Source organism: Enhydra lutris, unplaced genomic scaffold (genome assembly GCF_002288905.1).
Source record: "Enhydra lutris kenyoni isolate GAN:26980312 unplaced genomic scaffold, ASM228890v2 scaffoldscaffold88, whole genome shotgun sequence".
Taxonomy (NCBI): domain Eukaryota; kingdom Metazoa; phylum Chordata; class Mammalia; order Carnivora; family Mustelidae; genus Enhydra; species Enhydra lutris.
The window spans coordinates 2763070-2774137 of record NW_019154172.1 but is presented as its reverse complement, the minus strand read 5'-3'; the positions used below and the strand labels follow the sequence as shown (position 1 = coordinate 2774137).

Genomic DNA, 11068 nt, shown 5'->3' with positions numbered 1-11068 from the left:
ACACTTAAATATAGACAGAATCTATCAGTTTACAAAGTAAGTTGAAAATAGGGAACAAGAACATCTTGAATTTAGATGGAGTTTCTGGACTCAGGATGCTGCTATTCAGCAACTGAAATTTATAACTTCCTCAATTCAGTCAGAGACATGTAGAGTAATCTGGAGGAATCAGGACAGTCATGTGCTAATGGGTGGAAATTCTCATGCTGCCTCCCTCCCTTGTAAATCATACTGCTGACTGAAGGACATGAGATACATGGACATGAGAGAATCATTTTTTTTTTATTATTCAGACTTTGTCCTAATGAATGAGGTGGTAGGATAATGCTAAGAGAGAATATAGAATATATTTCTGATTCTAGGCTGTGAGAACAGGCAATCAAATTTGCAATATTCTCATTAGGTTAGAAAAGGAAAAATGAAAAAATCATTAGTGGGACATACAATCCCAGAGACCAGCTGCTCCAAATATTAGTATTATCTCCACTGCCCCTTATTCAAAGAGACAGTTATTACAATAACTACATTACTTAATAGAGCCTGAGAGACAAAGGCTGTGAAAACATGTATTTAAGGTAGAAAACAGGGGCGCCTGGCTGGCTCAGTTGGTAGAGTATGTGACTCTTAATCTCAGGGTCATGAGTAAGCCCCACATTGGGCATGGAGTCTACTTTAAAAGAAAAAAAAAAAAAGGACAGAAAACAAACTTTTTTTTTTTTTTTAAAACAAACTTTAAAAGATTTAATAAATGGTTTGCTCTAGATCTCATTCACATTTTCTGACCGGAGAACTCCAAATCCCACTTAGATATTCCTGCTTATCCAAAAGCATACTGATGGAAGTAAACCAAGAAATGAGAGAAAATGATTATTGGATATATGTGGATTGACCTAGTTTATTCACCTCTGTAGTGGAAAAATAAGAAGAAATAAAGTATGTTTACAATGGCTAAAGTTTATGGAGAAGCGCTGAAGCTGCTATCCCCAAATCACAAGTCTCATTCAAGAGAAGGAAAAAAGAAATGATGAAAAACATCTCATCACACAAAACTCAGTGTGGTGTCTCTGACAGTCACCAGCCAGCAGGGGAAAAAGAAGAAACCCATCCACTGGCTTTAGGATTTATTAAAGGCTGCCAGCACAGCCCAGATCATCTCTGTGGCACTGTGCTTTGTCCCCTCCACTTCGGGGTCCAGTTCTACTAGGTCCTTGGCTCGATTCATTGCCACATCATACTTGTCATCTGTCAGAGAGGAGAAGACATTCTCTAGCACGTCAGAGGAGTGGGCTAGCACCAGGAGTGCTAGTGTTCGCTTGTCCATACGCTGAGGGTCATTTACCCACCGCTCTAGGACACTATCTTGAAGTTTTTTCACTAGTCGCTGTTTCTCTGTTGTATTGGTCACTGGATGAGTAGTCATGTCAAATAGGAGGAAATTCTGCTTCTCAGTGGTTAGAATACCCTTTTCTACTAGGTTCTTTGCAATTCGCTCTCTTACATTTCTCAGCTGGTACTGTAATTTGAAGGGATTCCATGTCTCACCTTTGGGGAAAAAAAAACAGAAGACCTGAACAATCCTATAAGCCAACTAGACCTATCAAGACATCTACAGAACATTCCACCCTAACAGCAGAATACATACCCTTCTCAAGTGCACATGGAACATCCTCCAGGATAGACCATATGTCAGGCCATAAAATCAGCCTCAATAAACTTAAAAGGACTGAGAGCATCCAAAGAATGCTATCCAACCACAACAGAATTAAATTAGAAATTAACAGACAAAAATTTGGGAAATTCAAAAATATGGAAATTAAACAACATATTCCTAAATAACCAATTGGTCAAAAAAGAAATCACAGGTAAATTAAAAAAATACTTTGAGTTGCATGAAAATGAAAACACAACAGACCAAAATTATGGGCTGCAACTTAAAGCAGTGCCAGAGAGAAATTTATGACCCCAAAAGATATATTAGAAAAGGAGATGTCAGGGCACCTGGGTGGCTCAGTTGGTAAGCATCTACTTTCGACCAGGGTCCTGGGATCAAGCCCTACATCGGGCTCCCTGCTCAGAGGGAAGCCTGCTTCTCTCTCCTACTCCCTCTGCTGTGTTCCCTCTTTCACTGTGTTTCTCTCTGTCAAATGAATAAATAAAATCTAAGAAAAAAAAAGAAAGAAAGAAAAGAAAGAAGAGATGTCAAATCAATAACTAAGTTTCTACCTTAAAAAAGTAGAAAAAGAAGAGCATATTAAACATGAAGGAAGCAAAAGAAAGGAAATAATAAAGATTAGATAGGAGATAGATAGAAACAATGAAAACAATACAGGAAACCAATAAAATCAAAGTTGTTCATTAAAAAGATCCACAAATTGACAAACCTAGACGGACCAAGAAAAAAAGAGAGAAGACTCAAATTACTAAAATTAGGAATGAAAGAGGAAACATCACCACTGACCTTAAAGAAATAAAAAAAAGCAGTAAGAGGACACTATAAACAATAGTATGCCACAAATTAGATAACCTAGAAGAAATGGACAAATTACTTGAAACACACAAATTACCTAAACTGACTCAAGAAGAGAAAATCTGAATATATCTATAACAGTAAATAGACTGAATAAGTAATTTAAAACTACCCCCAAAAAGTGTAGTTAAGATGGGTTATTGGTAATTTTATCAAATGTTTAAAGAATACTTATAAATAATCCTTCACAAACTCTTTAAAAAAAAAAAAAAAACAGAAGAGGAGGGAACACTTCCTTAAGTATTACTCTGATATCAAAACTAGACAAAGACATCACAAGAAAACTATAGACCAATATCCCTTATGAATATAGGTACAAAAATATTCCACAAAATACTACAAAAAAAAAAAATCCAGCAACATATAATAAACACCATGTAACAAAATTAGGCAGGACTTACCTAGAAATGCAAGGTTGTTTTAATATCCAAAAATTCAATTATGTAACACATCATATCAATAGAATGAAAAGCAAAAACCAAATGATCATCTCAATCAACACACAAAAAGTATCTGACAAAATCCAACATACATACATGATAAAAACACTCAACAAACTAGGAATAGGTAGACAGTTCCTCAACCTGACAGAAGGCATTTACAAAAAATCCGCAGCTAGTTTCATACTTAACGATGAAAGAGGCACTTAGCAGTGCCTGCTAAGATCAGGCACAAGACAAAAAATGCTATTTTCATCACTTTTATTTAGCACCGTACTGGAGATTCTAGCCAGGGCAATTAGGCAAGAAAAAGAAATAAAAGCATTCAGATCAAACAGGAAGAAGTTAAGCTATTTTTATTTTCAGATGACATGATCTCGTATACAAATCTTGTATACAGAAAAATCTAAGGAATCCACTTAAACTACTGCAACAATTACATTCAGAAAGGTTGCAGGATACAAGATTAATATACAAAAATCAACAGAATTTCTATTCATTAGCAACAAATAATCTGAAAATAAAATTAAGAAAACAATTACATTTATAATAGCATCAAAAAGAACAGATATAGGAATATATTTAACAAAAGTAGTGTAAGACTTATACAATAAAAAATTACAAAATATCATTGAAAGAAATAAAGATTATCTAAATAAAGGGAAAGACATCCCATATTCATGGATTGGAAAACTTAATATTATTAAGATACCAATATTCCCTCAAACTGATCTACAGATTCAATACAATTCCTATTAAAATCCTACCTTGCTTTATTACAGAAACTGACAAGCTAATTCTATAATTCATATGGAAATGTGAAAGACCCAGCATAGCCAAAAACTCTTGAAAAAGAAGAATAAAGTTGGAGGACTTGTACTTCCTGATTTCAAAACTACTGTAAAACCAATATGAAAAAAAAAAAAAAACCAACCAAAAAACAAAACCTGCAATAATCAAGACAGTGTGTTACTGCATAAGAATAGACATATAGATCAAAGGTAGAGTCTGAAAATAAACCCATACATTTATGGTCAAATGATTTTTGACAATGGTACCAAGATAAATCAAAGGGAACAGAACAGTGTTAGGACAAACAGTGCTAGGACAACTGTATTTATATCTTCATGCAAAAGACTGAAGTTGGAGCTCTACCCCATACCATATACAATTAACTCAAAATGGACAATAGACCTAAATGAAATACACAAAGCTATAATTTCTTAGAAGAAAATGCAGGAATAAATTTTTAAAAAAGATTTTACTTATTTATTTGAGAGAGAGAGAAAGAACACGTGTGTGCAAGAGAAAGTACATGAGTGGGAGGGGGAGGGACAGAGGGAAAGGGAGAAGCACACTCCCTGCTGAGCCGGAAGCCCAATGCAGGGCTCAATTCCCCAACCCCAGGATCATGACCTGAGCCAAAGGCAAATGCTTAAACAACTGAGCCACCCAGGCACCCCAAGAATAAATCTTCATGATGTTGGGTTAAGCAACATTTCTTAGATATTACACAAGTAATAAAAGAAAAAAAGATTAATGTAAAGTATTAAAATTGAAAACTTTATGCTTTGAAAGACACTCTCAAGAAGTAAAAAGATACAGAATGGAAGAAAAGTTTTGCAAATCCTGTATATGATGAGATTTGTGTCTAGAATATATTTGAAAAGTACAACTCAATAGTAGAAACGGTAAACCTAATTAAAAAGTAGGTGAAGTATTTGAATAGACAATTCTCTAACTCTTTTTTTTTTAAATTTTATTTATTTATTTGACAGATAGAAATCACAGGTAGGCAGAGAGGCAGGCAGAGAGAAGAGGAAGCAGACTCCCTGCGGAGCAGAGAGCCTGATGCGGGGCTTGATCCCAGGGCCCTGAGATCATGACCTGAGCTGAAGGCAGAGGCTTTAACCTGCTGAGCCACCCAGGTGCCCCTTGAATAGACAATTCTCCAAAGAAGATATACAAATGGCCATAAATACATAAAGATGGTCAACATCATTAGTGTTAGGAAAATCCAAATAAAAAATCACAATGATATACTACTACTCTTTAGGATAGAGAAAATAAAAAAGACAGAGAGTAACAAGTATTGATGAGAATGTGGAAGAATGAAAACTCATACATTGGTGTGGAAATATACAATGGTGGAGCCACTTTGAAAAACTGGCCCCATCCCTGTCCTTAAGGTGTTTAAAATCTAGTATGGGGTGATAGTGGGGAGACAAAAATAATATTTGAAGTGGGCCCTAATGACAAACTCAACAGGACATAGATGATAAGGTTCTTTAAATTGTTAATAATTGAGGTATGACATCAGGGATGATGACAGAGTAGGAAGTGCCAGACATTCATCTCTTCACCTTGACAACAATTATACTAGAACCTAGAATCTCTCTCTCTCTTTTTTTAAAATTAGGCTCCATGCCCAGGGTGGAGCCCGACACAGGGGTTGCACTCACAGTCCCGAGATCAAGACCTGAGCAGAGATCAAGAGGGGACACCTCGGGGCACCTGGGTGGCTCAGTCGTTGAGCGTCTGCCTTCGGCTCAGGTCATGATCCCGGGATTCTGGGATCGAGCCCCGCATCAGGCTCCTGGCTTGGTGGGAGGCCTGCTTCTCCCTCTCTCACTCCCCCTGCTTGTGTTCCCTCTCTCGCTGTGTCTCTCTGTCAAGTAAATAAATACAATATTAAAAAAAAAAGAAAGAAAAAAAAAAAAGAGGGGACACCTCACTGACTGAGCCACTCAGGAGCCCCTAGAATATATCTTTTTAATAACTATTTGGAACTCTGGAAACTATTTGAATGCTTATAGGTTCCAGGCCAAGGCCTGAGTGGCAAAATGTGGTTTATATTGGCCAATTTCAGCTTTCAGCACAATAGTGGCTACTTAGCCCCTACCTCCCAGCCCCGTGAAAGGAACCCACAGGGAGAGCAATCTGTGGTTTTGGTGCAGCTTGCTGGAATCAGAGTGGGCAATAAGAACCTTGTCCTTGAAATATCAGGATCTGTGTTCTGATTATGGACTGCAGTTTCTCATGGCTGACGTGAAATTAGAAGCTAGCTGCCACTGTTCAAATCCCCACCAGCAAAAGGGGGGGGATAAAAAGGATATAAAGGATAAGCACTGTGGGGTTGTTTCTGTTTTTACATTAAAAAATGTATCCTTGCTCAGGATAAGATGTAACCTCACAAAAAACCCGAGTCTGAAGCTTTCTCCTCAGTCTGATCTACAGTACAAAGACACTGTGCAACAGCAAACACTGGGGAAAGGGGAGAATCTGATTTCCAAAATCACCACATTGTAAGAATCAAATGTTCCATTTTTAAGAAAAAAAAAGCAAAAAACAAACAAACAAACAAACAAAAAAAAACAACACACGAGGCATACAAAGAAAGAGGAAAGTATTACACATTCAAAGAAACAGAAGAAATGGACATAATATGTTCCTCAGAAAGTATAGATATCAAATTTACTAGACAAAGACTTGAAAACAACTGTCTTAAGATGCTAAAAGAGCTAAGAGAACACATGGATATAGACAGGGAAACGACATATAAACAAAATGAGAATATTAATAAAGAGACAAATCATGAAAAGGAACCAAAAAGAAAGTCTGGAGCTTAAATAATAGCTGAAATGGAAAATACATATATAGGGCTCAAAAGCAGAATTAAGTAGGTAGAAAAAGAATTAACAAACCCGAATATAGGAAACTGAAATTATATAGTCTGGGGAACAGAAAGAAAACAAATGAGAAAAAGTAAACAGAACCTAAGGGACTTCTGGTACATCACCAAATGGACAAATATATGCATTGTGAGACTCCCAGGAGGAGAATAGAGAGAAAAGGTGCAGAAAGACTATCTGAAGAAATAACGGCTGAAAACATTCCAAATTTGACAAAGGACATGAATCTACAAATCAAAGAAGCTTAATGAACTCAATGTCAGATAAAGCATCCATACTGAGACATATTATAATCAAATTATCAAAAGCCAAAGATAAAGAATCTTAAGAGCAGGAAGAGAGAAGTGAGTCATCACATACAAGGGATCCTTAGTAATATCAGCAGATTTCTCATCAAAAAATTTGGAGGCCAGAAGGCAGTGGGCTGATATATTTAAAGATCTAAAAGAAAAAAAAAAAACAAAACCCATCAAATGAGAATTCTATATCCAGAAAAACTGTACTTCAAAAATGAGGCAGAAATTAAGACTTTCTTAGAGAACAAAAACCCAGGAAGTCTCTTACCACTAGACTTACCCTGCAAGAAATACTAAAAAGCAGGGGCTCGGTCTTGCTTTAGGCTCAGGTTATAATCTCAGGATTGTGAGATCAAGCCCTACATCAGGCTCCATGCTCAGCATTGAATCTGCTTCTTTCCCTCTCCCCCTGTCCTTCCTCAGCTCATGCCCGCACTTTAAGACAAATAAATAAATCTTAAAAAAAAAAAAAAAAAAAAAGAAAGAAAGAAATACTAAAAAGGAGTCCTGCAGGTTGAAATGAAGGGAAGCCAGACAGTAACTAGAAGCAGTATGAAGAAATAAAGATCTCTGATAAAGGTAAATACATGTATAAATATAAAATGTGGTATTGGTTTGTACACTACTTTTAATTTTCTATATGCTTCATTTTTTTTTTTTTAAGATTTAGAGAGAGAGTGCAAATGAGTGAGCATGAGCAGGGGGAGGGGCAGAGGAAGAGGGAGAGAATCTCAAGCAGACTCCCCGCTTAGCATGGAAGTGACTTGGGGCTTGGTCCCACAACCCCAAGATAAAGACCCAAGCTGAAATCAAGAGTCGGACACCTAACTAACTGAGCCACCCAGGCGTCCCTATATGCTTTAAAAGATAAATACAGGGTGCTTGGGTGGCTCAGTGGGTTAAAGCCTCTGCCTTCGGTTCAGGTCATGATCTTAGGGATTTGGGATTAAGCCCCGAATCAGGCTCTCTGCTCGGCAGGGAGCCTGCTTCCCACTCTCTCTCTGCCTGCCTCTCTGTCTACTTGTGATCTCTCTCTCTGGCAAATAAATAAATTAATTAATTTAAAAAAATAAAAGATAAATACATTAAAAACACTTAATCTATGTTATCGGGCACACAGTGTATAAAGATCTATTCTGTGAGATCCAAATATAAAGAGGGTGGGATGGAGCTTTATAGGGGCAGAATTTTTTTTTTAAAGCTTTTATTTATTTATTTGACAGAGAGAGAGGTCACAAGTGGGTACAGAGGCAGGCAGAGGGAGCAGGGGAAGCAGGTACTCGGCTGAGCAGAGAGCCCGAGGCAGGGCTTGATCCCAGGACACTGAGACCATGACCTGAGCCGAAGGCGGAGGCTTTACCCACTGAGCCACCCAGGTGCCCCAGAGCAGAGTTTTTATGTTATTAAAGTTGGTATAAAATCAAATTAGGTTGTTAAAACTTTAGGATGTTAAAGTCTACGGTAACAATAAAGAAAATACCTACCTGAAAGAAAATGAGCAGGAATACAAATGTTTCACTACAAAAAATCGCCTAAACACAAAAGAAGATAGTAATGTAGGAAATGAGAAACAAAAGTTATAGGTCATCTAGCAAAGAAACAGCAAAATGCCAGAAATATCTCTTTAGGAGTAATTATTTTTATTTACTTATTTAAAAAAGATTTATTTATTTGAGAGAGACTGAGCAAGAGAGAGTAAGTGGGGGGAAGGGGCAGAGGGAAAGGAAGAAGCAGGCTCCCGAAGCCCAACATGGGGCTTGATCTCAGAACCCTGGGATCGTGATCTGAGCTAAAGGCAGACACTTAACCAAATGAGCCACCCAGGCACCCCTTGAGTAATTACTTTAAATGTAAACAGATTAAGCAATTCAATTACAAGACAAAGATTGGCAGAATGGGTTAAAAAACATAAACCAACTATACGCTATCTATAAGAGACTCACCTTAGTCACATTATAGACCAAAACCCCTTATGAATATAGATGCAAAAATCCTTAATAAAATATTAGAGAATTGAATACAACAGCATATTAAAAGGATTATTCACCATGAGCAAGTAAAATTCAACCCAGGAATGTAATGTAAGAAAATCAAATGGGGAAAGGATCAGAATACTTTTTTCAAAGAAAATATAAAGATGGCCAACAGACACATGAGAAAGTGCTCAATATCACTAATCACCATGGATGTGCAAATCAATTCACAATGAAATATCACCTCACACCTGCTGGAGTGGCTGTTACCAAAAAGACAAGAAATAACAAGTGTTAAAGAGGATGTGGAAAACAGACAACCTTTGTGCACTGTTGGTGAGAATGTAAATTGGTACTGCCACTATATAAAACAGTATGGAAGTTCCTAAAATGTTAAAAATAGAAGTATCATGTGATCCAGCAATTCCACTTCTGGATATTTATTCAAAGAAAATGAAAATGCTAACTGGAAAAGATACATGCACTCTGATGTTAACTGAAGCATTATTTATAATAGCTAAGGCTATTGTAAATGTCCATCAATGGATGAATGGATAAAGAAAATGTGTGTGTATGTATATGTATGTACATATACATACAGGTATATACATACATATGTATGTATATGTGTATATATATACACACATACATGTATATACATACACCACACACAATGAAATATTATTCAGTCATTAAAAAAAATCTTGACATTTGCAACAACATGGATGGAACCTAAGGGCATTATGCTAAGTGAAATGAGTGAGACAGAGAAAGACAAATACTGTAATGATCTCACTTATATACAGAATCTAAAAAACAAAAACCCAAATGGGGTACCGGGCTAACTCAGTCAGGGGAACACATGACTCTTGATCTCAGGATTATAAGTCTGAGCTCCACAGTGAGTGTAGAGATTACTTAAAAGTAAAATCTTAGAAAAAAAAAAACACAAAACACAAAACCAAAAAGCTCACAGATACAGAGAACAGAGTGATGGTTGCCAAAGGAAGGGATGGGGGGCAAAAATGGGTGAATGTAGTCAAAAGCTACAAACTTCCAGTTATAAAATAAATAATTCCTAGGGATGTAATACACAGTGCAGTGACTGTGGTTAATAACACTGTATTGTATATTTGAAAGTTGCTAAGAGAGATCTTAAAATTTCTCATCACAAGAAAAAAATGTGTAACTATATGTGGTGATGGATGTTAAGTAGACATATTGTGATCATTTCACAATATACACCAATCCTGAATCCAGAATCAATATGTTCTAAACCTTAAATGAATATAATGTTCTATGTGAATTATACCTCAATAAAAAAAAAATCAAATAATGTAATATATCACATTAATAGAGTGAAAGAAAAAAGCCATATAGTCATCTCATTTGACTCAGAAAAGACATTTGGCAAAAATGAAGACACTTTCAAAGAAAAAAAAAAAAAAAGAACATACTTTCATGATTAAAAACTCCCAGAAAACTAGGGATGAAAGGAAAATTTCTCAACATCATAAAGGATATTTATGAAAAATCCATAGCTAATGTCACATTCAATAGTGAAACATTTGTCACATTCACATAGTGAAAAACAGTGAAAAGCTTTTCCTCAGAGGTCACGAACAACGTAAGGATGACGGCTTTCACCACTGCTAGTCAAACCTGAGCTATTAGAGAAGGGAAAAAAGATGAAAGGCATCCAGATTGGGAAGGAAAAGCTAAAACTATATTTGCACATGACATGATCCTATCTATAGCTGACCCTGAACAACCTGGGAGTTAGAGGTGCCAAAACCCTGCACAGTCCAAAATCTGTGTGTAACTTTTAATTCCTTAAAAACTTAACTACTGAAGCACCTGGGTGGCTCAGTGGGTTAGGCCTCTGCCTTTGGCTTGGGTCATGGTCTCAGGGTCCTGGGATCGAGCCCTGCGTCGGGCTCTCTGCTCAGTGCAGAGCCTGCTTTCCCCCGTCTCTCTCTCCCTGCCTCTCTGTCTGCTTGTGATCTCTGTCTGTCAAATAAATAAAATCTTAAAAAAAAAAAAAAAAAAACTTAACTACTAATAGCCTAGACTGAAAGCCTTATTGATAACATAAACAGTCAATTAACACATATTTATATATGTATTATATACTGTATTC

The 11068-nt window shown here is 36.6% G+C and overlaps 1 protein-coding gene across 1 annotated transcript in view; it reads right to left on the bottom strand.

Moving 5' to 3' along the window:
* Positions 1-724: 724 nt before the first annotated feature.
* LOC111162042 (golgi phosphoprotein 3 like) overlaps positions 725-11068 on the bottom strand; it is a 39504-nt gene continuing 29160 nt past the window's right edge. Inside the window, exon 5 of the mRNA XM_022526222.1 lies at positions 725-1542. Coding sequence (XP_022381930.1) covers positions 1115-1542 — 428 coding nt within the window. The 3' untranslated portion in view covers positions 725-1114. The remainder of the gene's footprint in view (positions 1543-11068) is intronic.